This window comes from Monodelphis domestica, chromosome 4 (assembly GCF_027887165.1).
Source record: "Monodelphis domestica isolate mMonDom1 chromosome 4, mMonDom1.pri, whole genome shotgun sequence".
Classification (NCBI taxonomy): domain Eukaryota; kingdom Metazoa; phylum Chordata; class Mammalia; order Didelphimorphia; family Didelphidae; genus Monodelphis; species Monodelphis domestica.
The window spans coordinates 416,854,161-416,881,767 of NC_077230.1; the positions used below are offsets into that span (position 1 = coordinate 416,854,161).

Below are 27,607 nucleotides of genomic sequence, written 5' to 3' on the forward strand. Positions count from 1 at the left end.
TCTTCAGGGGATAGGAGCAGTGGCAGGTACCATGATCCTGGATGGAGAGGATGCCCCCCCCACCAAATGCCAGACCCATGGCCTCAGTCCAGCCCCAGCCCAGGGAGGCAGGCAGGCCCCAAATGGAAATAGGACCAGCCAGCAGGCTGCTGCGTCACTGCCCAGATCTGCCTCTGGGCCAAGAGGTGGGAGATTTAAAGGGGCAGGGGCCCTGTTGGGGGGCAGGGGGCTGCCAAACGGCCATTGTTCCCCACCCCCACCCCAGCCAGTCGACTTCAGTACCAAGCTGCTCTCTGCCAGCTGTGGGTCAGACCCTGCCCAAGCGCTAGGCAGCGTTTGCCCTTTCCTCCCACCACTGTCACACACCCACAGCCCCCTCCCTCTGTTCCAGCCAGACCTCACAATCCTTAAGGGAAGGACTCGGGTGGGGGGGTGGGGAAGGGGGCCTCCATTATCCAAGATCTGTGGGCACAAAGAGCTGCTTCCATGCCTCATCTGGCTGGGTCTCCTGTCCCCTCCCCTTCGGGCAGGCAGAACTCTCCAGAATCCTGGCCCAGGGGGAGGGGAGGAGAGGGGCGGGGAATCGGGGGCCTGGTATAAAGGGATCAGGTCTGGTGCCCGCTGGGGACTTGCTGCGGCACAACTGGACCATGGAGATCCCCGTGCCCATCCAGCCTTCCTGGCTGCGTCGCCCAGCCCCCGTGGGATTCCCTGGCCTGGCTGCCCCCACCAGACTCTTTGACCAGCGCTTTGGGGAGGGTCTGCTGGAGGCTGAGCTGGCAGCACTCTGCCCTCAGGCCCTAGCCCCTTACTACCTTCGGGCACCTAGTGTGGCACTTCCCACGGATCCTGGCCCTGGAGAGGTAGGGCCCTCTCCTGAGCTGGGGGAGGGGGTCTTTCTACAGAACAGGGAGGTGGAGGGTTCCCTTCCTTTGCCAAAGGGCTCTGCCAATCTGGGCCTTCCCCACTTCCCCAGGCCAGTCCTTTAGCCATCGCCCCTCCCTGTGCCCCGGGGCCCTCTGCAGACAAGGAGTGGCCCATGGGCATCTCCCCTGCCCTCCAGGTGACCCTGGCTAAGGGGCACTTCTCGGTGCTGCTGGACGTGAAACACTTCTCGCCAGAGGAGATCACCGTCAAGGTGGTGGGGGACCACATGGAAGTCCACGCCCGCCACGAGGAGCGCCCGGTATGTTGGGGGGCTGGCAAGTGAGGGGGAGGGAGGCCCAGGGGCCGGCACTAAGGGGCTCCTCTCCCTCAGGATGAGCACGGCTTCATCTCCAGGGAGTTCCACCGCAGATATCGGCTGCCCGAGGGTGTGGACCCAGCCGCAGTGACCTCAGGCCTGTCCCCAGAGGGCATCCTGTCCATCCAGGCAGCAGCCCCTGGGACCCCCACGGCAGAGAGAACTGTGCCCATTGCCCAGGGGCCACAGGCTGGGGCTAAGTAGGAGGGGCTCCCTTCTCCCAAGAAATGGAGCTGGCGGTGCCCCCCTCTAAACCTGCTCCCCACTGACCCTCCAGTTCCTTCCCTTTCCCCCTCCCACCCCCTCTCTCCTTCTGGACGATCTGAGCTTTGTCCTTCCTGTAACTCCCTCCCCCTCCTGTGCCACAGGCTCCAGGGAGGCCTCGACCTCAGGACCCAATAAACACGCTGGGCCTCGCCAAGGGCTGGTGTCAGCTGTGTGGGCACGGGCTGGGGAGAGAAGAGGCAGAGAGGCTGCGGGAAGAGGGCACTTTTATTGGGGGGTCCATCAAGGGGAGGGTCACTGGCGCTCATACATCTCCCGGAGAATCTTCATGCTCTCAGAGTACCGAAGCTGGTTCCGGTGGGAGGCCTCCTTCCACCTGGGGGATGACAGGCTCTCAGGGCCAGTTCGGGGGGCCGGTGGGGGCTCGAGGGGAGGAGGGGGGGGCGCATACCTCTGTCTGATGCGTTTCCAGCGCTCCATGTTGCGGTAGATGAGGGAGGACATGGTTGGGGCTGTCTCAGGGGGCTGTGCAGAGAGAGGGAGGCAGAGGTGACCCTTTACCACAGCCTCCCCAGGGCCTGGCCTGTCTCCTCCCCCAGAATTCCCCAGGGCGAGCAGTCTACTCACTGGGTCCTCAGAGGCCTCCTGGCCCTCTGGCCGAAGCGGGGAGGGGATTCTGGGGCTGGGGGCTTCCCCGGGAGGGCAGGGGGCTGTGGGGGGCGGCAGCTTGTAGACATCTCGGCTCTTCCCGTTGCTGACCTCTCCCTTGGGGGAGAATGGGCAGGTAAGGCTGTGTGGGGAGGGGGAGACCCCCTTCCCCCACACCCTGACCGCTCTCACCTCCTCATCCTCCGGCCGGGGAGGTGGGGGAGGGCTGGGAGAACGCTCGGGCTCCCGGACAGAGGGGCAGTTCCTCATCCAGGCTCGGCAGATGGGGTACAGGGGTGTGTTCTCACTGAACTGGGCCAGGTCCACGCTCCGGTCAAACAGCTTGATGGTGTAAGTGTCTGGTGGATAAAGGGTAAGGCTGGGCAGGAAGCCCATCCCCCATTCTGGCCCCCTTTACAGAGGAGGACACTGAGCCCAGGAAGGCCAAGGAACTCAGATTTCCTGACCCCCAAGTCTCCCCATCCACACTCACTGGGTCTCTGCTGTCCCCCCTCCGAGAGCCCGTCCTCCATCTCCTTCCTCTTCTTCCTCCGGTGATGGGGGAACCTGGCAGAGGGCCTGGGGGCACAGGGATGCAGAACCCATTGGCCGGGTCCCTTAAGGAAGGGAGAGGGGAGGGGGCGGGGCGGGGGGGGGGGGGCAGGAGGGGGCCGGCCGGGCCCAGGGTCTGCTCACCGTTTGCCAGCTGCCGAGATAGAGCAATCCCTGGGGGGAGAAAGATCGTGTCACCCTGGCCTGCCCGGTCCCCGGCGCTGCCCGAGGCCCTCCCCAGCCCGGGACCTACTTGCTGTGGGCATCCGAGGGCGTTTTCCCGGCCTCTTCCTCCAGCTGCTCCCTTGGGGAGGACAATTACAGAAGCTCGGACCCGGATGGGGCTGCTCCGGCTCCGAGTCGCCCCCCCCTTCGGCGGCTTCCCCGCCGTCCTCCCCAGAGCCCCTGCCCTGCACCCTCACCGGTCCACATCGCTCTTCTCCAGCAAACACTGCAGGACGGCATCCAAGTGGTTCCTGGCCTTGGACATCTCCAGCTCTGGGGGGTTGGGGAGGGGAAGTCAGCGCCGGGCCAAGCCCCCACCCCCCGCAAAGCGCAACCAGGCTCCGCCCCCTGCAGAGCGCAGCCGGGCTCTGCCCCCCAACCCCCACCCCGCTTCAAATCGCAGCCAGGCTCTGCCCCTCCCCCTGCTCGCGTGCTCCCTCCTCCCCGCCGTGCTTAGGCCCCTCCTCGAAGCCGGAGTCCCCTTAGCCTCCCCGGGGCCCAGCTTTGAGCAGATACGTCCGGAGGCTGCCCTTGAGGTGCTGCGCTGGGAGGATGGCGAGTCTGAGGGTCGAGGCTTCGGCCTTCACAGGACTCGGCTCTCTCTAGGCTAGGCGCCTCCAGGAAATCTCCTTCCCCGCCACTGCTTTCTCCTCTCGGCCCTCCCCTCATGACGGCTCCCCCACGGCTTCGTCCACCACCACCACCCCCTCCTCCAGGCAGCCCTCCTAAATGGTTTCCTTCTCCCCTATCCCCCCCCATTGCTTCTTCCATCGCCGCCCCTCCCCCTAGCCTCTGGCTAGCCCTCCCAAATTGCTTCCTCCAATTCTTCTCCTCCTCCACTCATCCCTCCCCCACAGCTTCCTTCTTACTCCCACCCCCCAGCCCGGAGTTCTCTGGGCAGCCCTCCTAGATAGTTTTCTACAACTCTTCCTCCTCCTCTCGGCCCTTCCCTATTGCTCCCAGGTTCTCAATACTCCTCGTTGCTTAATTCTCGCCTTCTCCATTCTCCCCGAATTGCTCCCTCCTCCTCCTTCTCCTCCAGGCAGGCTTCCAAGATTGCTCCCTCTTCCCGAGGGGAAGAGGGCAGTGTCTCTGAAAGCCTTCCTTGACCTCTTACCTCCCACCTTCTGACCTGGCCGTACCTGACTTCTCCACTTTCACTTTCACGGGAAACATCGCTCCGGCTCGGGCGTCGGTTCCGATAGGGGCAGCTGGGGACCCAGGAGTACTCCGGGGCGGGGACGGGGGCAGGGGTCAAGGGTCAGTCCGGGAGGTCGGGGGTCAGAGCTGGGGCTAGCCACGAGTCCGATCCAATGTCAGGTTTGGGAGGGGAGCTTCTTTTAGCCCAAGGCGTCCCACCTTCCCGGCCCAGGACGTGGGGACCAGCCCCGGACGGACAGCTCCTCACCTCCGCCTACCACCACCGTAGCTGCTTAGCTCCCCGGGTCTGGTCCCACTGCCTGTTGCTTCCATTGGGCAATGGGGTCGCTCGTCTACGGAATGGACCAATCAGAAGCCACTAACGGCCACCTCCCGCCCAAAGCCCCACCCCTGAACCTTTCTTCCGGAAACCAACTAACGTCCCCCGGCCGGGCCGCGCGGCGCCTCATGGGAGGTGTAGTTCGTGCCCCGACCTTCCTTTCACGCGTCCCTGGGCCTGGCCGCGCGAGGCACTATGGGAGGTGCAGGCTGAGGCTGCCGCTCTGGCTCTTGGGACTTGTAGTGCCAACGGCTTAAAGGGACTCCCAAACGAAAGGGGAAAAGGGAAACGGGACATCGAAGCGGGTCGGCCCTTTAAACAAGCGGGCACCTCGGAGTTGACTTCACTAGTCTGAGCGCATCTTAGAGCTGTGGAAAGTGAGATTTGTACTCCCATTCTGCTGCCAAAGAAGGTCGGTTGTGAACTGAATCCACGTCTTCAGTTAGCTGAAAGAAGTCTTAAGAAATCGACCCCTACTCAAACCAGCTGTGGTTCCCAGCTACCCAGACCGGGCATTATCTAGCCCTCCATCACCTTGCCCAGCTCACTTTCCGGAATCATCCCCCCCACCCCCCCCCCCCAACTCTAGTCAGGCCAAACTGAACAGCTGTTCCCAGAATTCAGCACTCCCTGTTTAAATCCCTTAAATCCCTGAGCTTCAGTTTCCTTCTTTGCAAAAGGAAAGGGGGAGGTAATGAGGTGACCTTTCAGGTCCCTTCCAGCTTAAAGCTCTGACCCTCTGCTCTCCCATGGCCCATCCCCTATTCCTGGAAGTCAGCCTCTTTCCTTTCTACTTCGCAGAAGCTTTGACTGTTCTCCCTTCTAGGCTCACCTCAAAAGCCACTTCCTACATGAAGCCTCCCTGGACTATCTCTCACATACTCCTTTCCAGTAAAATGTTAATTCCTGAAGTGAGAGTAGATCCCTGCCTTGTAGTGTCTTGGACAGAGGTGACTAGAACACAAATTTCTCTTTTGTATTTACATACATTTATATATTTTCTGTAGCACCTAAGTGATGAAGTGGATAGAGTACTTGGCATAGCTGCAAAGACTTGAATTCAAATCTGACCTCAGACACCAGCTGTATGACTGTGGGCCAGTCACTTCATGCTGTTTGCCTCAGTTTTTCTAGCTGCAAAGCTAGAGAATATATGTTTGCATATTCCTTTACCCTAGTACGATAACCATAAGCATAAACATTATCAAAGGCAAATCCAGGAGTTGAAATGGGAATGTACATTTGCAGACAGTTTACTTGAAATTTCAACCTCATCTCTCAGCCCAAAATGTCCCACCTTCCTGGCCAGCCTGGGTCATCATGGGTAGAAGCTTCTCAGCACTGAGGTTCTTCAGACATGCTAGGTAACCTCTTGTACAGGGATGCAGTTCAGCCTCAGCTTTGAGATTCCATGATTCTAGGCTGTGATCTCTCAGAGATTTAAGTGCCTGAATCTGTGAAACATGGAGCCCCCACTCCTTCCAGAAAAAAAAAAGAGGGCATAGGGATCAGCAGTACTCATGAAATATCCTTTTTTTGTTGTTTTTATTTGGGAGTGGAGGCTACAGGGAGGAGTGGAGAAAAGGAATGGGAAATTGGTCTGGGATAGATGGTTTGGGGGGCCAGCATGGCCAAACAAAAGGCTGGAGGGCATGGAGGATGTAAGATGTTCCCCATTTCTGGAAGTGATCCTGGCCCAGTGCTGGAAGTAAGGCAGGGTGAGAAGGGGGCTGGGCCATGAGCTGGCAAGGGGAGGGAGCTGATCAGGGTATTCCCAGGGGGATGGTGAAGGACAGATAATCGCCTATGGCTCCCCAACGGGCTCGGTTGATCTGAAAGATGGTGATCCAGGAGGTCAACGCCACTAGCCAAAAGACCAGTCCAAGGGCTGAACGCCAGACGTCTGGAAAGGAAGGAATGAAGAGAGGAAGATAAGGCAAAAACCAGGCTTGGGCCTGCCAGGAATTTACCCCTTGCACCACCACCCCCGCCTCCAGCTTTCTGAGTTGAATCTTCCTTCAAAGTGGATGAGAGACCCCTGCCCTGGGGACTTACAGCCCTTGATTTGTCCCTGCTCCTCGTAGGCGGGTGCCAGGAAGGCCTCTCGGAAGAACCACAGAACGTTGACCAGCCAAAGAAAGGGCAGGAGTGCAAAGCCTCCTGTGGGGTATGGGGAGAGGGGGACATTAGTTCGGCCACTCCCTCCAGAGGGGCGTTAAAGGACCTCAAGGGTTAGCCCAGCCCCGCACCACTGCCCGCGCTCCCCCAACCTCGGCATCGACCGGTGGGGGCGCCCCACCCCTCACCTAGGTAGTATTTGCGGCAGAGATTCAGCTTCTCCTCATTGGACACCCGCTCCAAGTTCATCCTGGGTCCGGGGTGGAGGGAGCGCTGCAGGGAAAAGGAGACGAATTCCCCGCTATCGTACTAGAGCCCAGGTTAGGATAAATCCCTCCAAGTCGCGACTGGCTGGGGTCTCAATTCGACGATAGGAAGGGCCCCCCCAACACCCAAACCCGGGTGTAGAAGCGGGGTGGAGTATGGGGGGGCAGTACCTGAGCTCATCCGCCGCAGCTTCTTCCTCTTTCCTCAGTGCGCATGCGCCTCGTGCCGCCGCGGCCTCTGGGGTTTGTAGTCTTATCGCCAGCACGCATGCGTCAGACAACTTCGGGTCCTGCTCCCTGCCCTCCCGGGGAGCTGTCTCTGTTATGCTCATGGCCTAAGTCGCTCCTGCCTCCCAGCGGACTACAACTCCCAGGAATCCAGGCCACAGAACTAGTCCCGGAAGTTGCTTATTACCACCGGAAGTGACGTATGAAGCAGACTGGTGGAGGGAGCGGGCGAAAATGGCTGAATATTTAGCTTCTATTTTCGGGACAGAAAAGGACAAGTGAGAATCGATGATGGTGATAGGAGGGGCAGTCGTGCTGGGGACCCAGACACTGGAGTCCCCAGGGGAAAGGCTGCAAGGGGTCTCATTTGTCAGAGTCCTGGGGGGAGGGAGGATAGGTCCCCCTCGGTCGGAGCGGGATGGCAGGTCCCATTTGGGAAAGGGGGTGGTAGGTCCCACTTGACAGGTCCTGGGGGATGGGTGGCAGGTGCCGCTTGGAGGGGAGGGGTGGCAGGTCCCACTGCTGGGGCAGGGATAGCAGGGCCCCTCCCACCCATTTACCCCCTATTTTCACACTTCTTTCAGGGTTAACTGCTCTTTTTACTTTAAGATTGGGGCTTGCAGGCACGGGGACAGGTGCTCTCGGCTCCACAACAAACCCACGTTCAGTCAGGTGAGGCGTGTGTCCCACCACAGCCTTGCCCGCTTCATTAACTCACCCTCTTCCCCCTGCCTTGGCCTGTGCTTTGTTGGAGGCCTGCCCTTAGGGCTCCAGCCTGACCCCCTCTTTCCCACCTCAGACCATCGTGCTGCTCAACTTGTACCGGAACCCACAGAACACGGCCCAGACAGCCGATGGATCCCACTGTGAGGCTGGGGCCAGGGGATGGGCATCCGGGGCTGAGGACACCCAGGAGGGGCGGGGAGGGGGAGGGAGGAGCCAGGGAAGGGCAGAGGTCCGCTGCCCCCCATGAGCCTTCTTTTCATCCCCACCTTCCTCAGGCCATGTCAGCGATGTGGAGGTGCAGGAGCATTATGACAGCTTCTTTGAGGTGAGGGAGCCGGCCAGGGGCGGAGGGGCCGGGCTCAGCCCCCCCACCCGGGCCTAACCCCCCGCCCCATCCCAGGAGGTGTTCACGGAGCTGCAGGAGAAGTATGGGGAGATCGAGGAGATGAACGTCTGTGATAACTTGGGGGACCACCTCGTGGGGAACGTCTATGTCAAGGTGCTTGAGCCCCTCTCCCTGCCCTCCCGGGGATCCCGGCCCCCCCAGGCCCCAGAGGCCTCAGGGTGCTGACTGTCCCCGGTCTTCCTGTACCCCCAGTTCCGCAGGGAAGAGGATGCAGAGCGGGCCGTGACGGAACTCAACAACCGTTGGTTCAATGGGCAGGCCGTGCAAGCTGAGCTCTCGCCTGTCACGGACTTCAGGGAGTCCTGCTGTCGTCAATATGAAATGGGGTGCGGGATTGTCCCAGAGAGGTGGGGTGGGGGCAGAGGGGCCATTCCCCTGGGCAAGGCTAGGTGGGGGCAGGGCCCTGATCCCCCGCCCATTGTCTGATGCCACAGCGAATGCACTCGAGGCGGCTTCTGCAACTTCATGCATCTTCGGCCAATCTCCCGGGACCTTCGACGGCAGCTGTATGGCCGGGGCCCAAGAAGAAGGTATTTGGCAGGGAGTGAGCCTGCCTCCCCGGGATATGGGGACAGGCCAAGGGCTGCTGCTGCCGCTTGAAGGGGCTGCCATCTCCTTTCCTTGACCCTCAATCTCGTCCTTTCCTCAGGGGCCCGTCACCCACGAGAGCGGGGGGCGGACACCGCCCTCGAGAAAGGAACCGCAGACGATCTCCGGACCATCGCCACGGGCGCTTCTGAGACCCCCTACTCCAGCCCCAGCGACGTTCCCCCAGGACCACCACCATTGTGCTTGCCTCCCCTTTCCCTCCTTTGGGGCTTTGGGGACCCTCCGCTGCCCTAAAAGAACACGGGAAGAGCAGGAACCAACTCCCTCCCTCCCCCCAATAAAATGTGTCTGCTTTTAGTCTCTTTGCAATTGGAGTGGTGAGACGCCCGCACCGTTAGCAGGCAGAGACTGAGATGGCAGAGGAAGGTGGGGATGGGAAGTGTGTGAAGCAGGGTTTCGAGGTGCTACGGATGGGGGTTAGAGCTAGCTGGAGGCATCTAGCCCCACCACACCCCTGCCCCATCTTACCAAGGCTTGGAAAAGTAACCCAAGATGCAAGCTTGGGCTCACCCCGAGGTTGATGACGAAGTCCGCCCGGAAAGGGAAGTTAGGGGAAGGACTGGGGCTCTTGGAACAAGACAGCAGGACCAGCTTCAGGTGCCAAGGTGTGGGGCGAGGAAGTTCTTGGATCCCCTTAGGGGGTGAGGGTGGAGGAGTAGAGGTCCATGTGGCCAGATCTGGGAAGGGGAAGGGCCCCTTGTAGTTAGGGAGACTCCCGAGGCAAGTTTCAGGGAGAGGAAGTAGGGACGGGACTGGCGACACCGAGGCAGGAAGTGGGGGGCCAAGTTCTGGGGGGTGGAGAGGGCTGGAGCTGGGGTCCCAGAGGGATTCTGAGCTGGGAGTCCAGAAGCCTGGATTTTGAGGAGGGGGTAGAGCGAAGACCTTTAAGAACAGAAGTGAAATGAGGTCCCCGGTGGTGGGGGCGAGTAGACAGTGTGTTGTTCCTCTGGCTTGGCCAACTACCAGCTGGGTGGAGGGCGGAAACTCCACTGAGGTTTTCTCAGGAAGCCCCAAGTTAAACTTGCATGGGGGTGGGGATGCCACCGTGCCCACAGGCCCTGCCCTTCTCCATGCGGCTCCACCTTCTACTCTGGGGGTCCACATTCATGTCCTGGGCCTTGGGGGCCGTGCCAGTGTCCAGGTACTGCGGCCGCCTGGAGTTCTGGGATCAGGACTTGGGATGCTGCCGACGCTGCCTAGAGCGCTTTGGCCCCCCCAGCTGCCAGGGTGAGGAATGGACAGCACGGGCTGGGGTGGGCTGGGTGTTGGTGGAGGCAGGGGCTGGGCACTAGGCTGCAGCACTCTCCCTCTCCATCAGACTCTGAGTTCAGCCGGCATTGTGGAATCACAGACCGTGGGGACCACCTGGTTTTGCCCTTTACTCTGTGCCCACCGGGGCTATGCAATAAGGAGTGGGCGGAACAGTGCAGTCCATGCCAGGAGCACCCTCAGCCCCCAGCAGCCAGGGCCAGTCATTATCAAGCCCTCTGTGCCAAGGTAAGTCCTGGCTGGTGTGGGGAACCCTGGGTTGGGGGCCTGGGGAGCCCCCATAACCCTTTCCTGCTGCCGAAGGTGCCCATACCCCCCCGGAAACCGTGCCCAGCGAACAGAAGCACACCTGAGCCGTCCTCGTCCGCTCCAGGCCCCAGCCCCAGGAATGGCTTCCAGGGGTCCTCTACACCCGCCGGGTCCCTAGTGACTCACCCACCCGACTGTAAGTACCGCGCCAGCACCTAGGCCCTGCCTGGGGGAGGCCTGTATGCCACAGGCCTATTTCCGCCTCTGCAGGGAGCCCGGTCTGGCACGTGGTGGGCATCACGGCCCTGCTCCTGGTGGGAGGCCTGCTCATTTCGGCCATCTTGCAGATGTTCCTAGGGAGGGCTGAGAGCAGGGGGAAGGTGGCAGGAGCAGGGGAGGCCTGTGAGTTCTCCCGGAGAGAAGAGTCAGGTGAGTCCCTAAGGAGGGCAGGGTGGGGGTGGGGATCCTGCCTCAGGGGCCTCTTTTCACAGCTCTCTTTGCCCTCAGTGCCAGCCACTTTGGCACACCAGCCCCTCTCGCGCCTTCTGGATGAGCTTGAGGTTCTGGAAGAGCTGGTCATCCTGTTGGACCCTGAACCGGGACCCCGTGGGGGCTCTGCCTGGGGAACTACCCGGCACTTGGCCGCCCGCTACGGCCTCCCCGCCTCCTGGGCCACATTCGCCTACTCCTTGCGGCCTGCACGTTCCCCACTTCGTGCCCTGCTGGAGACAGTGACGGCTCGGGACCCCACAGCCCAGCTGGGTCAGCTGGCTGAGCACCTGGGCCAGCTGGGGCGTGGCGATGCCCTGGGGGTGCTGTACAAGCTTAGGTGAGGCCGTTGGGCTAGTGCCATCCCAGTCTCCTTGGGAGCTTCCTGCCTCAGTGTCCCAACAAGAATAAATCTTGCTGTTTCCACACACGTGGCCTCTGATATGGTCATTGGGACCCAGGACTACCATCAGCCTGGCCAATTGCCAAACAAAGGGAAGGATGTGGGGGTGGGGGCATCGCAGGGAGGCCCTGGCACCACCGCTCCTGGCATGTCAAGACACGAGGGTGCCTGGGTCCTCGCCCATTTGCTTCCTGTCTAGTGTGTCGTTTGAGGGCAAGAATCAGACAGGATCCCCCCAAGGGGGCTCTGCAGTGCCTCACCCCATCAGCCCACCCAGATTCAGAAGCTCGGATCCAAACATTGACGGACTTTATTGTGGGGGGGGAGTCCCCCCTGGGACCCCACCTCTTAAATAAAAAAGTGCATAGAAAAGAAGGGATTTAGAAACCTTTGTACAATATTATCTACATCCTGGACCCTGCAGGCAGGTGATAACTGGAAGAGGGCAGGCAGGGCTCCCTGGGGACACGTGCTGAGGTCGGGGAGGGGGAGGAGGGGGTCCCCTTAGGGCCAGGCCAGGGGTGAACAGCTTGGGCTTGGTGGGGGGGAGGGGGCAGGTCAGTTGAGGAAGCGGCGACAGCGCTTGGCCCCACAGTTACAGGGAAGCTTGTTGCTGGCATCCTCGATGGGGAACTTGTAGTCGTAGGTGAGCTCCTCCCCCCGGAGGATGCGCCGGAGAGCAAAGATGACAATGTGCTTCTGGCCCTCCACATGGATCACGCGAGAGAAGCAGTTGGGCTCACACGAGTGGTTGATGAAGCGCGCCGCATTGCCGTGCATGGTTGCGTCCACCACATCGAAGTCATCCATTCGGAACATGTAGCAGCCAATGCCCTACAGAGAGCGGGCAGGAGCTGTGCTCAGGGCCCTCCCCCCGCGTGCCCGACCGGAACAAGGGACGCGCGTGCCGGCACCTACCTTCCCGTCGTAGTACTTCTCCCGCTTGTCGGTGAGCACCGACCGGATCACTATGCCCGAGTACTCGATGACCATCTCGCCAGCATCGATGTTGCGTTTACAGAACAGGCCCCGGCCGTGGATGGCGGATCTGTGTGGGGAGGGCACGCCTGGACTTCAGGGGATGTCCCTCCTCCTGGGGGAACCCCCAGAAACCACCGCCTCCCCCCCTCACCTGTAGACCCCTACAGCCTCTTTGGATGTCTTCTTAAGGTGGCGGAAGCGCATAGCCATGGGCAGCTCCAGACTGGTGGCACGCCTGGAGCAGGGAAAAGCATCAGGCTGGGGACCCCCCCCCCAACCCCATCCTGGACCCAGGCCCTGGCCTCTCCGGTACCTGGTAGACCTGAGCTGCACCTCATCCTCCTCCTCGTCACAGGCAGCCCCCTCAGGCAGCACTCGGTGCTGGGATGCCAGGAAATTGAACATGTCGAAGGTGCATTTCCTGGAGAGAAAGGGGCCACCGCCGCCTCAGACCACCCTCAATGGCCACAAGAGCAGCCCATTCTTCCCGTGGCCTAGGTAGCCCCAAGATCCAGGTACTCCCCCTTCTCACCGGAGGTAGACTTCTGCCCGGGCGGCACCATGGGGGTTCAGGGGAGGCTCTTCCTGCCCCTCTCCCTGCTGGTGGTAGCGGAACTTGTAGTGATGGCAGCGCTGGGCCCCTGGCAACTGCTCGGCCAGGAAGATCACAGCATCGTGGTGGATCCCCAAGAGCCGAGCACCGCTCATCCCTGGGTTAAGGGGGGGCCGCATCACAAGAGGCTCACACTCTGCCCACCTCACCAGCTCCCCCTCCCTGCCCCAGGCCCTGAGTCTAGCTCACCACTGAAGGAGAGATGCCGGAGCCGGGCGTGACCCCGCGCCTCCTGGACCTTCTCAATCAGGGTCCTCCAGGCCCCTGTGAAGATGAGACAGTGAGCTGGGGATCCCTGCCTGCTTGGATTCCCCCTTATTCCCCGCACCATCCAGCTCACCCTCCAGGCTCTCGGCCTCAACGCTGAAGCCATCTTCACTGCTGATCTCGAAGCGCAGGTGGGGCCCTGTCCGCTTGGGCCCCTGATTCTCTTTGTCATCAGGGGACGGAGGGTCATCCTCTGAACTTGATGCCTCACCTGCCCCCGCGAGGAAAAGGAGGTGCCCAGTCAGGTTTCCCCCAACATCCTTTGGATCCTGCTCCTCGCCATCCACAGGACAGAGGCCCAGCGTAGTCCAAAGCTCCCGAGCCTTCTCTGCCACCCTCGGTGCCTTGCTATGCACCCCATTCCCTGAGAAGGGATCTGGCCCCGCCGCCCCCTCCAGGTGTGCTCTACCTGAGTAGTGGTGCCACTGGGGCTCAAGCAGCAGGTCTGGGGGGCCATCAGAGACCCTGGCGAGGCCACAGTCTGGCAGTGGTAGCAGGGGGGGCCGATCAGGAAGGGTACTGTGGGAAGGAGGGAGAGCCGGTCACAGCAGGCAGGGGCCCAGGTCAAGGTTCTTGGGAAGTGAGAGGAAGGGAGGTCACTCACGTGGGACTTTCTCCCCTACTGGGCTCCCCTGGGGCATCCAGATCAAGGACTCCCCGCACGGTGGGTGTTTTCATCCGTACTCTGCTCAATCTAATTAAGAAGAATGCGTGGATTGGAAGAGGGGCCCTGATGCCAGTAGTTTCCCTCCCCCCATTCCCTAACACCCCCACCCCAAGATACCTCCCCAAAGTCCCTTCTTGCCCCGTTACCACTCACCCACTGCCCAAGGCCCCCACTGATTGGGGGGTACTCTCGGGGGACTCCCCCTCCCCATCCAGCCGGGGGGCCTTGTTTGGGGGGGGTGCTGAGGGGCTGCGGCCAGCGAAGGTTGACACCCTCTTGACTCGAATGGCTGGGCGGGGGGGGCTGGGGGGCCCACTGCTCAGCACCAGGGTCAGCGATGGGGGAGGTGGGGGTGGGGGTCGCACCACCCCCACCACAGGCAGCACACTCAGCAGTGGCCCAGGCGGGAGACCCCAGGCTGGGGCAGCTGTAGGAGGGGTCGGCGGGGGCCGTTTGGGCAGAGGTGGGGCTGGCTCGCTCTCCCCGGCCATTTTCACAAACACCTGCCCCAGTTTGTTGACCAGAATGATCTTTGAAGTGGCAGTTTTGGGGGGCTCGGGAGCGGGGCTGAGGCTTAGCACACGAACTCCAGGGGCCCCAGGAAGCCAGGCAAACGTCCGGGGAGGATCAGTGGGGGTGGGGAGCGGGGCTGGGGGAGCCTGGCTGCCATTAGCCAGTGAAGGGGGTGGGAGGGGGGGTTCTTCGCCAGGGCCAGCCCCTCCCTCACCCGCTCCACCTAGGTTCTTTAGCACAAACTCCACAATTTCGGAAGGAAGGTCCTCGGGGGGCCTCGCCCCATCCCCTCCTCCCCCCCCAACTCCTACCCCACCCACCCCTGGCCCTGAAGGAGGGGCTTCCTGGCCCCGGGGCTGTTGGACGGCCTCAGCTTCACTGTCCGTGCCATCGTCCACTCCATCCAGCTGTTCAATTCGGGGAGTCCCAGGTATGGGACCAGGTGGTGGAATAGGACCAGGCACCACAGTGGGAGGGAAGTGAATGTAGTGGGCAGCAGGGCCAGCCTCCTCCTCTGAACTGTCCCCTGGCCCCCCCCGGCTGCCCCCCCCAACCCCCTCCGCCACAATCTCCTCCTCCTGGAAGGGTTCGGAGCCAAGGAGGCTGGCCGCAAAGTCCAAGTCGGCCGCGCTCAGCCCTGGTACCACCTCCATGTCTTCAAAGTCAGGGCCCAAGTCCTCAGGAGGAGGGGGTGGGGAGGAGGCTGGGCCGGGGGGAGCCAGCTCCCCTGAGGTAGGCATGAGGGCCTCGAGGGCTGAGGTAGGAGGGGGCACCCTGAGCTGAGGAGTGGGCCTGGAGGGAGGAGAGGCCCGTCGGGGTGGCAGCCGGGAAGCCAGGGGGCTGGGACGGCGGGAGCGTCTTGGGGGAGCTGGGAAGTCTGGATCACCAACTGTCGGGATGTGGTGAGACAGAGATGATGGACTTCCTGTAAGGGAAGAGAAGACGCTGGGGCGGGCTCCAGGCTCCAGTCTGGAGCATCAGCCCAGCTCCCTCTTCCTCCCTGAGCCACTTGTCCACCTCCATGTCCCCCCCCAGCCGGTGCCCCTCACTAACGGCAGCTTAGTTCATACTCACCCGGGGAGGGGAGTGGCCAGCAGGAGACCCCCCCCAGGGGCCTTCGGGAAGGTGAGTAGTTGGGCACTTTGATTCTAGCCCCTGAGACGGATCGGGGGACTGGGGAAGGGGCAATGCTCTGTTCTGGAGGGGGTGGTAAGGGGCCTGTGTTCTGGGCAAGGGAGGACCGCTCAGGACCCAGGGAAACTGCGTCAGGCCCCATTTTGGGGGACTCGGCTCCAGGCAGCTCTGAAACAGCAGAACAGAAAACATGAGGAGAAGAGAAAATGGGTCTACTGAAGGGGAAAAACGTGTCCTGTCTATCCATTCCTTCTGCATCCATGAGCATTGTGGCCCTTTCTTCTCCGTGTGCCATCTCAGGGTCTGATTTCCATCTGCCTAAATGCTCCTGTCTCCTCTCCCAACAAGAAGATTCGTTCTCCCGGTCTCCAGACTCGGCTTTTCTCCTCACATGTTTTTCCCTTAAAGAACTTCAGCATATCCCAGTTACATAGGAAACTCTAGACTCTGCACCCTCAGATCCAACCTCTATTCACCTCCACCAAGCTCAAGGGTCCAAAACCTTCCTCCCTTTAATGTACCCTTTTTCTTGGGGGGTCTCACCATCCTCCCAATAACCCGGGCCTGACAACCAGGTGTCCTCTGATTGGTCCTTTCTCTCAGAATTCTGCCAATTATGCCTCAAGGTCTCTCTTGCATCCATCCCTTTTCTAGCACCAAAGCTACCATCACCCTGTCTGGCCAGGACTCTGACCCTTAGACAATCTTTCCTCTTCTCTTCTAAGCCATCTCAAGCAGCACCAAATGGACAATCTCTCTAAAGTACGGCTTTCATCACATTCTCTTCTTACTCAAGTCCCAGGCTTCTTCCTAAATTGCACGACACAAGCTAGATATTCCTGATTCTGGCCCCTTCCTACCTTTCCAGACTTACTTCTTGCTCCTTCCCAACACCCCTTTTCTGTTCTGGCCAAATTGTCTTTGGCTGCTAAAAGTATTTCTGCCTCTGCTTAGGACAGTTCCTCTCCACTTGAAGGCAGCTTACTCCAGCCTATTTCCATCCTCCAAGATCTGGCTCGTGAGAACACATTACTGTACAGTGTCTGCCGAGCTTGCCTCTGACATCAGATGGTCAGTGAGAAAAACCATGGCTTCCTATCCATCTGCAAAGTGAATGACACCAAGACCCTGGAAGCCAGTAGGCACCCAATGGCGGGAGGGCAGGATGACTTATACACCCAAGATGTGTGGCAGGTTACCTGAAATGGGGATAGGGCTATGCACAATGGTCCTATTCTCCTCTGCTGCCCCTATGTGGTCAGGTTCCTCCCGAGGGCCCCGGGGTCGATACTCTAGGATCCGGCACCGATACCAGCAGCGCCGACGGGCATCCACTGTGCTCCAGTACAGACGTGAACACCTGAGAGGTGATGAGGAGAGGCGTGACTAGAAGAACTCAAGGTTTCCCCTTTCTCCCACCCCCCACTCCAGTCCATCAGGGCCTCTCACTGGTAGCCAATGGGAAAGAGTCTTCCCTCGCAGTCAGACAGGTCAGACAGCGTCCCCAAGGAATCAATTCGGATAGAGCCTGAGAAAAGGAGGGAGAATGACAAAGAAAATGACTCCTGAGAATGGGGTGGATGAGGGGTGTCTTCCTAGTGAACACAAAAGAGCATGGGAAATAAAGGGAATGGAAAGGGTGGATGTCTCACCAATGAGCACATTGATGGCATCTGGTTCTAATCCTGTCAAAAACTTTCGCTTGAAACTGATGCCCTCAAAATCCACATAAACTCGGCGGAGAACATCAAAGCCATCAGGAGTCACAATCTCCTAAGGGGGAGGGAGAGGAAAGGGTCAGTGAAGTTAAGGGTCAACAAACTATGCTACATACAGAGGTTTAACAGATACAGACTCGATCTGAGGGTTATCTGATCTTTGGGCAGTGAGGGAGGAGCATCACAGCTTCACTGAGTAGCAGTTACAGGCCACCCTTATATATGCACTCAAGGGAGGCAATTTAAAAGAGGAAGGGGTCAGGTCGGGTGGAACATAATACAAAAGGCTCTGGGGGAAGTGACAAAAGAGGGATACCAAGGATTTGCCCCTACCCCGATGGCCACAGTCCCACCTTGCCATCCAGGAGGTCCGTGTGTTTTTGGCAAAAAACCTTCTTGTCATCCTGGAAGATACAGCAGCTGGCTCGGGCACACATGAAGTGGAAATTGCTAAGGCAAGAGGACAAGCAGCAGCCCACAGTGGCCCCAGGCTTCAGGCACAGTTCACACCTCTGGAAGGAGAGATTGGGGTTTCATGGAAAACTCATACCACTAGGTCTAACCCTAATCCCTTTTCCCCACAAATCACTCCTGAAAATGAGAACCCCTGACCTCAAGATAATGGTTAACAGTTATATAGCATTTTGCAACTTGCAAACCATTTCTTTTCATTCTAAATCTGAATAACCCCATGAAATATATAGGTATTTTTGTTTTTTAGACATGGAAACAAGCTTGGAACCACTGAATGGCATGCCCATGGCTGGTGGTAGGGTCCCAGTGCCTCACCATCTGCCGGCCCCGGGCTACAGCTGCATGAACATTCTTAAGGGAGCCATCATTCTCCTCAAACACTTCTGCTGACCAGATGGCACAATTGACGTGTGTCCACTCATTTTGTCCAATGTATAAGAGCCTTCCAGCCTCCTAGGGGAAGAGGGGAAAAGGAAAGGGATGGGATCCCAGGAAAGAGGATCATAAAGGAGGAAGAGGGGAAAGAGTTCCAGGGTGGACAGGGGGTTGCTTTGCACCTGGCTTACAATTAGGAACTGAGCAATCCCCACCCATGTCCCCACTTTTTTTTTACCTTGGAGTCAGCATCTCCATACTTGAGACAGAGGGCACACTGACGTGGATCCTCTAAATGGGGATCCAAAGCTAGTTCCTTGGCTTGGGTAGCTATGAAGTGAATAATGCCAACAGGCTGAGGTTCTAGTTTCTTGACCTTGTTCCCTTTAGCCCCGACCCTACGAACCCACCCTCCCTTACCTGGAACGGCACCTCCTCCAGGTGGATGTACAGATCCTGGGCTCTCAGACTCTTGTTGTCTCCACTGAGCATAGATGTGATCCGCAGATGGGGGAAGAACTGCATTGGGGAGGACACCACTGTAGAGAGCAGGGAAGATAATCACTCAAGAGACTTTGGCTGCCCAGGTCCAGTAGGAGAACCCTGCAAGTTTCCCCTCTCCTCTACCCTAGGTAGGCCTCAAAGTCCTGCTCACTTGGGTAGCCGGGTACTCCGTCTCCAGTACTTGGGATCATGCGCATCAAACCAACTGAAGGCAGACTCTAGTAGCTAAGAAAAGGGGACAAAGGAAAAGAGAGGGGATCAGAAAGGTGCTTGGAACACAAGCAGAAAAGATGGAAAACCCCTTCCCCTGGCCAACACTTTCCCCAAGGTCCTCCTCACCTTCAAGAGGAGTCCTTTGGCCTGCCCAACAGCCCGGCGCTCAGGGGCATCTCCTTCTTCCATGTGTCTCATCAGGATACTGACCACATCCTCCATGAAGCTGTGCTATAAGAGAGTGAGGTGGTCGTCAAGGAAGGTTCTTGCTTTAATCCTCATCCACCCCAAGCCTCTGGACCCCCTAAACTCACTCCCCGTGTCGTACCACAGAGCTGTAATGTCCATCTTCAAAGAGTTGGCTTATAGCTCGAAGGTCACAGGGTCCTCGGTGCAATTGTTCTCCATCCTGTCCACACTGCAACAATGCATGAAGTGAGCACATGCCTCCAGGGGGTTCCCCTCACTCACCCAGAGAGGCCCTCTCCAATACCTGGGTGCAGTGCAGCAGGGGTCCAGTCACCTTGGCACTCAGTAAGCCCTGCAGTACCTGGTGTAGTCCCCCACGAAGAGCCCCATCCAGGGCTTCCCTCCATCGAGGAGGAGCTGTTCCAGCACATGGCCCACATGTATATAGCACCGAGTCTGGCAGCCCAGACAAAATCTCATAGCCCTCATCTGAAATTGGGCAGGAATAAGGATGGAAGGTTAGGAAATATCTCTAACAGTACAGCTCCCAACAGCCATCAGGAGTAAAACACTGGAGGCTGGGGGAAGTTGTGCCCAGGGAGCTCATGGGATCTGGAGTCCACTCACCCTGAAGGGGAAGGGGACTGGGGATCGTCAGAGAGAGCAGGGCTGGGGTCCAGGGTGGTCCCCCCACCCACCTGAGAGGCCCTCGCACTTGGCATGCACCCAGTGGTCACACTGTGCACACTGCATCATCTTGCTCTCATAGTCATTATCCTCATAGCAGCGTGTACAAATTGGGCAGAAGTTTCCTGTGGAAGAGATGGGGGGGGGGGGGGGAGAGGGAGGGGAGGGATGCGTGGTCAGCAGGGACCCTCTCTTTCCATAAGCTCTGAGTCTCCACTCCTAGAACACTTTCCCCCTCTCCCCCTATTTGCAAGGTAGACCTGACTACCCAGGACCCATCTCTTCTCCTGAGGGCCCCTCTACCCACTCCACTCCTCTCCTTAAAAGATGAGGTCAAAGCTCCAACAAAGACTGCCCAAACCCAGCTCTAGGGGCTCTCTACCTTTCTCGTAAAGCTGGGTACAGCCAGGGCAAAGACTACAATCTCCTGACCACTCGCTGTCCCAGTTCTTTCCTGGAGCCGCTCCACAACTTTTACAGCGAACACAGGCTGAGCAGATCTACGAGTTAAGAGTAGGAACAGAAGCAAATGTTACAGGGGCAGGTCCAGAGTAGGATGGGAGGAAGATGAGCACAAAGTTGTAGGTTGGTTGAAAAGTCAAGTTGGAAAGATCTGAGGGCAACAGACAAGGAAGGACAAGGGGTCAGGACATCTCACCCAGTGGCGCCTTTTCCGAGTGGCACGGGTTGGGTAACTAGGCCCCAGACAGGCAGGGTGGTAGGCATGGCGGCAGCGCTCACACTCCAAGAGGTGCTATCAGGTTTTAAGATGAGAAAAGTTAGAGTCCGTGATCTGGCCACAGATGGCCCAGGCTCACACCCCTCCCAATGTCCCAAATTCTCGAACCTTAGTGCTACGGCCCTTACGCCCACAGACATGGCAAAACTTGCACCGGCGGCAGCACCAGGTGTCATGGTGCTGGGGCAAGGGCCGCTCTGCCTCCTCCAAGCAGAATGGGTGGAAAGGGTCACAGCACACCTGGCAAAACACCAGCTGAAGAGGGAGAAGAGTATTTTATTGTAGAAGTAGGAGCCCATAAACTCAAGAAAGACTAAGGGAATTTGGGGGATTGAGGAAAGTGCAGCAGACACAAGCAAGGGCAATGATTTGGAGGGCATAGTGGTTGTTAGAGGGGAAGAATGGTCTCAGACCTCATGTAAGCCTTTGCTGGCACATAGCAGACACACGAGGGGGGGACCCCCAGGCACAGAAGTGAGCACGCTCAGACCACCCATCAGCCACACATTTTCCAGGTCACAGTCCTCCTGGAAGGAGGAAGGGGTGATTGCAATCAGAGATAGAGACCTTTGCTGTCCCATTCCCCTTTAATAGCCCCAGTTCTGCATCAGTCCTAACCCTCCTGATGCCTTATGGCTTATACTCTATAAATCTGCCTGACGCTTTTACCTCATGAATTTTGCTCAAAATATATGTCATTCTACCCCCACCCACCCTTGTGCTTCTCATTCCAGCATGGTCAGGAGTTGGGACAAAATACAAAGCTAAAACTTCCTGTCCCTCTATCTCTCAGCAACATCTAACTCCAAAAACCTGAACCCACCACTACCCAGCCCAATCTGATGCCCACTTTCAACCCGCACCAAAACCACAGTCCCTCCTCTACCTTGAAATCCACACGGACTCGGTGGATACCATCAGGAGACTTTTGCTTTCCAGTCCAGCCATTGGGGAAGGAGGCAAAGGGTCCAGGAGCAGAAGTGTCCTGGGGAGGGGGTGGGAGGGAGATGGGCCTGGAGGCAAGGCAAGGACAAGACAAGGGGGGGAGGGGATTCTGGCTGCACCCTATTTTTCCAACCCAAGCTCCATTTCTTCCCTAAGGAATTCTTAGAAAAGGCTTCAATTGAGGCTACCCTCCCCAAACTCCCATGTCCAAACTCAAGTGGCAGCAGCTTTGATGCTCCCCTGTCCTTCCCCCACTCTTACCCAAATTCTATACTTTCTTTGGAGCCCAGCTTGACTCCATTCCAAACAGTTCTCTTTCAGCCATACCGAGACTGTTCATTGTGGTACAGGCAGACACCAGGATTTCTGTGCGTGTGTGCGTGCGTGCGTGCGTGCGTGTGTATGTATGATCCTGTTCCACTGCTGCTCCTAGCCCTTTCCTTTCCCTTTGACCTTGGACTAGAGTTGGGCACAAAAGAGCTTTCAAAAACTCTTGTTCATTCTGATGGTGTGATAGGAGATGGAGCTGACCTTTTCTAGACGCCTCCGAGCCTTAAGCTGCACCACAGGTTGCAAAGTGGCCTTCCTGGGCCGGCTCTGCTCTTCAGGCTCCAGCAGGGGCAACTCTGGATAAGGGAAGGAATGAGATCTGCCCTTCACAGAGCCTGTTGTTCTCTCTCAAAACCTCCTGCCCTCCCCAGATAACCAGGGAAACCTAGGTGTCTAATATGGTGTACTCTTTACTTCCAATTAAGTCACACACTTCATGCTTGTCCTAAAGTTTGATAAGTTAAGGGGAACGTTAAGTCTTTTCTCTGTAAGTGCCCAGAAAAAGTTCCACCTATTAAAGGCCAGGGAGTTAGGGAAAACCAGAATAGAGGAAGGTAATGGGCTCTCACCATTTTCTCGAGGGGTTCGACGGCGGGAAGCTGGGGGGACACCTGGGTCTGAGTCATCTGAGTCTTCAAAAATGTCATAGGAAGGCCGCTGTTTGACGCAGCGACGGGCTGACTTGCGCTGCAGGAGGGGATCCTGCTCTTCAGACCCAGGGGGGGCCACTGCCTCTTCCCGGGGCCCCCCACCTCCTGACCCCCGACGAGGCCCAGGAGGCCCAGGAGAGGCTTCCAGGGATTCGTCTGAATCCCAGGGCAACAGTGTCTTCACCATTGTGCGGCCTGTCAGGACAGGGGGGGAAATGGTGTGGAGGATAAGAAGTACAAGTATGTGGGAGCCCAAGTAGTTGACCAAAAAAGAAAGGAGACAGAAGGGAATAATTGGAAAAGGGAAGGTATGAGGGGATAAGAGAAAGGAACTAGAACTGGGGCCAGGATAAGAGAAGGAAAATAATGTGGCCTCCCTACCTTAGCTCCCTTAGTCATACCTCTGCCAAGGAGTATTATGGGTATGGGGACTCTGGGGGGTGGGGGTGGAGTTGGCACAGTCTTTCTAGCAGGATAACATTACCTTTCTTAGCCAGGCGCTCCATCTTTCGGGCCTCAATCTTATCACACTTCCGGTACCTGGGAAGGGGAGTGGCCCATTACTGGGGGGGAGGGGACCAGAGGTCTGGTGGGAAAGGGAGGGGAGGGCAACCTAAAGGGATGCTAACCCTGAAGTCCTGAATAAGGATAAAAATACTGAATGATAACAGAGCTGAATCTCCATCTCAGTTGGCCCACAGGATCTGGCCTAAGAAGCCTTCAGACAATGCTTGGGCAGAGAGAGGGGAGAAGGAACCTCAGGTGATTCCAAAATGTTGGGGAGGGAGGGACCAGGATAATATATAAGGAATATGGGAGTAGTTCTAGAGTAACTCACACACAGCACTGTTTTTTCGTGTTTGGGCCTCCAAACTTGGGTTTATCCAAGCAATTGACACAGGACCCACAGTCCTGCAGTCTCAGACAGCCTCGGCAACGTCCGCATCTTGCCATTCGCATCTTCTTGCCTTGGTGGGAAGGCAAGGATCGCCTTGGGGCATGTGACAGAGTCCCCCCAGTTCCTGTGGGACCTGAGCTTCCACTCAGGCCTGCTGGTTCCACCTTTCCTCTTCGAGACCGTGATGAGATACCTTCAGTCTCAGATGCTGATGATGTATCTGTCGTGGTAGGAAGTGAGATCAGCTAGACTGTCCCCCCACACACACTCAAGGCTTCCTTTTCTACCCAGTGTTCCCTGTCCCACATAATGTACACCAACACTTAGACCCCAGCATCCTCACCATCGGCGGCAAGGTCATGACGCTCCCGAAGGGGCAGGGCACTGAGTCGAGGGACATCTTCGGGCACCATGGCTCGGGCCTGGCCCAGTGCCACAGCAGCATGGCGACAAACATGTTTGATTCGAGGGCCCTGCACTGGAGACTCAGGACCCTAGAATAAGCAGGTGAAACAATGGTCACTTTCTGGGATTCTCCAGAACCAGACAAAGCAGGGATGAAAAGGGTTTTCTTTCCCTCCTCTGTTGAATCAGTCCCTCAGTTATCCCATACCGGGGGTCTCTCTTTCTTGGCTTCCAGCAACTCATCCTCAGACTTGACAGCCCCTCTGTCAGGACTCTGTTTGACAGCCCTCACAGACTCTTCCACCTTCATTCCAGGGCTTGGCTGGGGGAAAGAGACAGGATGAGGAAAGATAGGGACAGACCAACAGTGGGGGGAGAAATAGGGATAAAGGTTAGTTGTAAAGAAATCCTGAAACTGAGGTGGCAAGAGATGGAGACAAGGGAATGGGTGGCCCCTGGCTGGCTAGAAGGGAATAGAAAAAGGTCTATTCTCACCGGAGCTGGGGGGGCCACCTTCTGTTGGTGCTGTTGCTGATCGATCTTAAACAGCTGTACTTTAGCCTTCTTGAGAAGACTGAACATCTTCTCTTCCACCCCTGAGAGTGGAAGAGAAATTGTTCCCCGGGCACAAAGGCTCTGTTCATCAGGGGGTGGTGGCTGTGGTGGTAGCTGCTGTGGCTGAGGTGATGGCTGTTGTTGCTGCTGCTGTTGCTGCTGCCCATTGCTGGGGACCAGTGAACCCTGAGGGCTCTCAGCCTTTGTGGGTGTGGTTGCTGAAGGGGTGAAGCAGGGCAAGCTGAGGTGATTGGTTCGACTGCCTGTTCGAGACTCAGGCTCCAAGATAGGTTCTTCGGCTGGGGGAGGCTCTGGCTCAGGAGGATCAGGGGCCCCAGTCAGAGGTGCGGTCAGCACAGATTCATAGATCTTCAAGTGAGCTTCACTAGGAGTGAACTGGGGAGCTCGAAGCAGAAGGGGCCTCCGGGATGGGGTGGTGGGTGCCGGGGGAGGGGCTGGTGGAGGAGCTGGAGGTGGAGGTGGGGCAAGCTCCAAACTCAGTGATGTCCATCGGAATGTGGGCTCCCTCAGAATAGACCGTCTCTTTTCAGGAAGAGGGGTTGGTGGGGGTGTTGGTGAGCGGGGAGGTGGAGAAGGGGTAGGGGTAGGGGTAGGGGTAGGAGCTGGAGCTGGGGCTGGGGCTGGGACTGGGGCTGGAGCTGGTTCCTGGGGGGCTGGTGGAGAGACTTCCACAGGTGGCCGAGGAGGGGGCGAGGCCTCAGTCCTTGGAGGTCGAGGGACCTCTTCATCCATGAAGCGTCTTGGGGTCTTGATAAGACGAGAAGATCGGGCACTCACCACTGGCATGATAAACTGGCGGATATTTTTCAGGAAAGTGGTCCCCTTGGGGGGTGCTGTAGGACTTTCTTCAGGAGGTCCTGCAGGGGGGACAGGGGTAGGGGGGGAACCACCCTCTGGCCCTGCTCGGGCTGCCTCCCGCTCAGCTCGCTGGGTAGGGGTCAAGGGGGGTCGGCCTCTTTTTCGGGATCTAGTAGTTGTGGCCATGGGAGGTGGTGTATCTCCTTCTTCCTCTGGGGCTGGAGGAGGTGGAGGGGGGGGAGGAGGGGGAGGGGAAGGAGGGGGAGGGGGAGGAGAAGGAGGAGGAGGTGGTGAAGGTGGTTTTTCTTCTTCTTCCTTGGTCACCTTTTTCTCTTCTTCATCTTTTTCTTCTTCTTCCTCCTGCTGTTGCCACTTCTGATGTCGCCCCCCTCCTCGGCTAGACCCACCTCTACCTGGAGGGACCCCTCGATGCCCTCCCCCCCTCCGACGGCCACGGCCGCGACCTCGTCCTGGCTCAGATCCCAAGGTCAATTGTCCCATCTTCATCTTTTTGGCCTTAGAGACGAACTTGAGGAGGAGGGGGAGCCTTCCCCGGCCTCGGCCCCTACCTCCCCGGCCCCCTCGACCAGATTCCCCTCTTTTGTGGCTGGTAGAACCAGAGGCGGGGGCCTCTCGACATCTCCAGGCCCCAGCTCGTCGATTTCCTGGGACTGCAGGGGCTGCTGGCTTAGGAGCTGATGTTGCTGCTACCACTGCTGGCAGCTTCTTCTTTTTAGAAGAACCTGGTGGCCGGCCTCGAGGCCGACGAGGGGTGGGAGATTCAGAGCCACGGATCCGGGGGGCTGGTGGGGCCTGGGCCCGCTGAAGCAGCTCGGCCAGTACCTGCACCATCCGCTCTTTGCCAGTCTCACCCCGTCTCCTGGACGGGGCCTTCTGGGAAGGAAAGACTGCTTCAGCTGGGCGGGGAGGTGGAGGGGGGATTGTCCTGTGTTTTCTGGCCCGGCCTCTGGGGGTTCCACCTGTTGGAAGAGTGGTTGTATAGGGAGATGGATAAGAAATGAGGGAGTGGGAGCTGGTAGGTAACTGGGACAAGTTACAGAGATAGTTCTCTAGAGAGTTGGTAAAGTCTCTGCCCCTCACTCACCTCGCTGGGACCGGAGCGCAGAGCGCAGGGAACTGGGGGCAACATCTTCATCTGAGTGGAACCCTCGAAATTCTTCCTAATGGAGGGGATCAAGGGATGAGGGGAGTTAAGTCAGTGCCAATGAAAGAACCCTTCTCCACATGACCCCTGCATTAGGCTGGGCTCCACTTTCATCTTCACCAGTCTCCAATCAGTAGAAATTAGGAAAAGCAAAGCAGTCTCCAAGAAAGGCTTTTCCCTCCTCCCCTGGGCTCCCACTCCTCAATTCATGGTCCCCACCCTCCACATCAGAAAGGACTGGAGACCAATAGAACTTGTTTGAACAAGCCTAACCAACCACCAGAGCTTATCCTAGCATTTGGCCACAAGAGGCTCTTTGGCCCAGAAGACCTAATGAGGTACCCAGCACCCAAGACCCTCAATGACAAGAAAAGATACCAATCTCAATCAGCACAGCCTCAATTTTCTCTCACTCTCCAATAAAGTTGGGGTCCAGACCACAAGTAGCTCAAAAGAGAGGAATACCCCACAGCCCCTCAGGCTAAACATTACAATCAACTAAAAGCTTTGCAATCCCCTCAGGCTAGAAAGCAGCACCAGTCCCAAATAGCACCACCGAACGAAGTCCAGTAGATGGAAGGAGGGGGAGGGGGTGGGATCTAAACCTAGCCAAGCCTTCAAGACATCATACTTCCTGGTTGTCACTTTACATCTCCAAATCCAATTCTCTGGGAGGAGTCTCCTTTATTCCTTCCTCTCCACCCCAAACTAGAAGGTAGGGAAACTGAGGTACTAAGAAAACCTATTTGGCCAAGGTCACATGGCAAGCCGAAGGGCTACAACAGATGGGGATCCTAGGCTCTCCTCGACCTGAGGTTCCACCCACTAAAGCCATGCTGCTTTTCCAGCTACCATAGATTGGGCATCCCAACACATCCTATCCTACTATCTGCACACCGCCCCCCCCCCCAACTCCATGAGCTAACAAGACACTGTCCACACATACTTTGCGCTACAGTTTGCTCCAGCTTCCAAGAGGGCAGCAAGTCTCCCTCCCCTCACCCCGCCCCCCACTGGCTGGGCCCCTGGCTGAGGCTCTGAACCTCGGTCCTGGTCACTCAGCCCACTCTTCCCCAGGCAGGGCAGAGCAGAGCAGGGTAGGGCAGGGCAGGCCGCCCCCCCCAGCCCCCGCCCAGCTCCAGAGAAGGCCCCAGTTCTCCCCAAGGGGCGCTGCCGGCCCCTCTGCCCCCACAGCCTGCTCACCTCCTCCTCCTCGTTCTCCTCGTCACTGCTCTCCTCCTCCTCCTCCTCCTCCTCCTGCTGCCCCTGGCTCTGTTCCGGCTCTTCCTGCAGGCCGGCTCGGCCCCGGCTTCGGCCGCGTCCGCGGCCCCGACCCCGTCGGGGATGCAGCCCCTTCCATAAGCGGCGGAGCCGGCGCAGGCCCCGGCGGAGGCCGAGCAGGCGGCGCAGGGCCGTGTCCTCGCCGGGTTCCGCTCCTCCAGAACCGGCCGCGCCGCCGCCGCCTCGCCGCAGGACCACCCGGGCCCGCTCCCCGCCGCCGCCCCGCCCGCAGCGGCCCCCGCCCCCGCCGGGGCCCCGTGGCCGGCCCGGGAAGCGGCCCCGCGCCGAGCCAGGCCCCGGGCAACCGCCGCCGCCCGCCTCCGCCGCCATCTTGGCACCGTGAGAGGGG

General features: G+C 58.5%; 6 protein-coding genes across 14 annotated transcripts; 3 read left to right on the forward strand and 3 right to left on the reverse strand.

Annotated features, from left to right (window-relative positions):
- The first annotated feature begins 609 nt into the window (after positions 1–609).
- On the forward strand, positions 610–1,664 carry HSPB6 (heat shock protein family B (small) member 6). Of its 2 annotated transcripts, none has more exons than XM_056825337.1 (3): positions 610–863; positions 977–1,186; positions 1,259–1,664. In XM_056825337.1, the coding sequence occupies exons 1-3, from the start codon at positions 651–653 to the stop codon at positions 1,445–1,447; spliced, it is 612 nt and encodes a 203-aa protein (XP_056681315.1). In that variant the 5' UTR covers positions 610–650; the 3' UTR covers positions 1,448–1,664. The 2 variants fall into 2 exon arrangements, with proteins under 2 accessions (XP_056681315.1, XP_007491966.2); XM_007491904.2 differs by having other exon boundaries at positions 611–863; positions 1,064–1,186.
- Positions 1,665–1,717: 53 nt separating this feature from the next.
- On the reverse strand, positions 1,718–4,447 carry LIN37 (lin-37 DREAM MuvB core complex component). 5 transcript variants are annotated; one of them, XM_001364081.4, is made up of 9 exons: positions 4,036–4,440; positions 3,091–3,166; positions 2,922–2,972; positions 2,813–2,842; positions 2,610–2,695; positions 2,309–2,475; positions 2,096–2,233; positions 1,920–1,993; positions 1,718–1,844 (listed from the first exon to the last, which is right to left on the reverse strand). In XM_001364081.4, exons 1-9 carry the CDS (start codon positions 4,067–4,069, stop codon positions 1,763–1,765), a joined length of 738 nt encoding a protein of 245 aa, XP_001364118.1. In that variant the 5' UTR covers positions 4,070–4,440; the 3' UTR covers positions 1,718–1,762. The 5 variants fall into 5 exon arrangements, with proteins under 5 accessions (XP_001364118.1, XP_007491919.1, XP_056681307.1 ...); XM_007491857.3 differs by having other exon boundaries at positions 3,889–4,440; XM_056825329.1 differs by having other exon boundaries at positions 1,718–1,993; positions 3,889–4,447.
- A 1,454-nt stretch (positions 4,448–5,901) lies between these two features.
- On the reverse strand, positions 5,902–7,040 carry PSENEN (presenilin enhancer, gamma-secretase subunit). The gene is made up of 4 exons (XM_001370148.3): positions 6,929–7,040; positions 6,680–6,764; positions 6,429–6,533; positions 5,902–6,276 (listed from the first exon to the last, which is right to left on the reverse strand). The coding sequence occupies exons 2-4, from the start codon at positions 6,738–6,740 to the stop codon at positions 6,137–6,139; spliced, it is 306 nt and encodes a 101-aa protein (XP_001370185.1). The 5' UTR covers positions 6,741–6,764; positions 6,929–7,040; the 3' UTR covers positions 5,902–6,136.
- Positions 7,041–7,150: 110 nt separating this feature from the next.
- U2AF1L4 (U2 small nuclear RNA auxiliary factor 1 like 4) lies at positions 7,151–9,023 on the forward strand. Its single transcript, XM_001363924.4, has 8 exons — positions 7,151–7,263; positions 7,570–7,657; positions 7,785–7,851; positions 7,987–8,036; positions 8,112–8,210; positions 8,310–8,443; positions 8,552–8,647; positions 8,767–9,023. The coding sequence occupies exons 1-8, from the start codon at positions 7,220–7,222 to the stop codon at positions 8,855–8,857; spliced, it is 669 nt and encodes a 222-aa protein (XP_001363961.1). The 5' UTR covers positions 7,151–7,219; the 3' UTR covers positions 8,858–9,023.
- A 134-nt stretch (positions 9,024–9,157) lies between these two features.
- On the forward strand, positions 9,158–11,161 carry IGFLR1 (IGF like family receptor 1). Of its 4 annotated transcripts, XM_056825321.1 has the most exons (6): positions 9,158–9,331; positions 9,782–9,953; positions 10,045–10,223; positions 10,299–10,440; positions 10,515–10,673; positions 10,752–11,161. In XM_056825321.1, the coding sequence occupies exons 2-6, from the start codon at positions 9,797–9,799 to the stop codon at positions 11,075–11,077; spliced, it is 963 nt and encodes a 320-aa protein (XP_056681299.1). In that variant the 5' UTR covers positions 9,158–9,331; positions 9,782–9,796; the 3' UTR covers positions 11,078–11,161. The 4 variants fall into 4 exon arrangements, with proteins under 4 accessions (XP_056681299.1, XP_056681298.1, XP_007491918.1 ...); XM_056825320.1 differs by having other exon boundaries at positions 9,158–9,953; XM_007491856.2 differs by having other exon boundaries at positions 10,045–10,440.
- A 267-nt stretch (positions 11,162–11,428) lies between these two features.
- On the reverse strand, positions 11,429–27,603 carry KMT2B (lysine methyltransferase 2B). The gene is made up of 37 exons (XM_056825277.1): positions 27,181–27,603; positions 25,918–25,993; positions 23,934–25,792; positions 23,647–23,760; positions 23,377–23,527; positions 22,974–23,253; positions 22,620–22,675; positions 22,055–22,330; positions 21,687–21,781; positions 21,097–21,195; positions 20,624–20,737; positions 20,319–20,465; positions 20,130–20,225; positions 19,854–19,971; positions 19,483–19,596; positions 19,089–19,273; positions 18,924–19,013; positions 18,722–18,826; positions 18,534–18,607; positions 18,299–18,417; positions 18,117–18,208; positions 17,819–17,956; positions 17,383–17,541; positions 16,964–17,084; positions 16,761–16,839; positions 16,511–16,671; positions 15,252–15,479; positions 13,818–15,102; positions 13,602–13,691; positions 13,407–13,516; positions 13,071–13,208; positions 12,920–12,994; positions 12,650–12,827; positions 12,431–12,538; positions 12,269–12,352; positions 12,055–12,184; positions 11,429–11,970 (listed from the first exon to the last, which is right to left on the reverse strand). The coding sequence occupies exons 1-37, from the start codon at positions 27,586–27,588 to the stop codon at positions 11,695–11,697; spliced, it is 8,028 nt and encodes a 2,675-aa protein (XP_056681255.1). The 5' UTR covers positions 27,589–27,603; the 3' UTR covers positions 11,429–11,694.
- Positions 27,604–27,607: the final 4 nt, after the last annotated feature.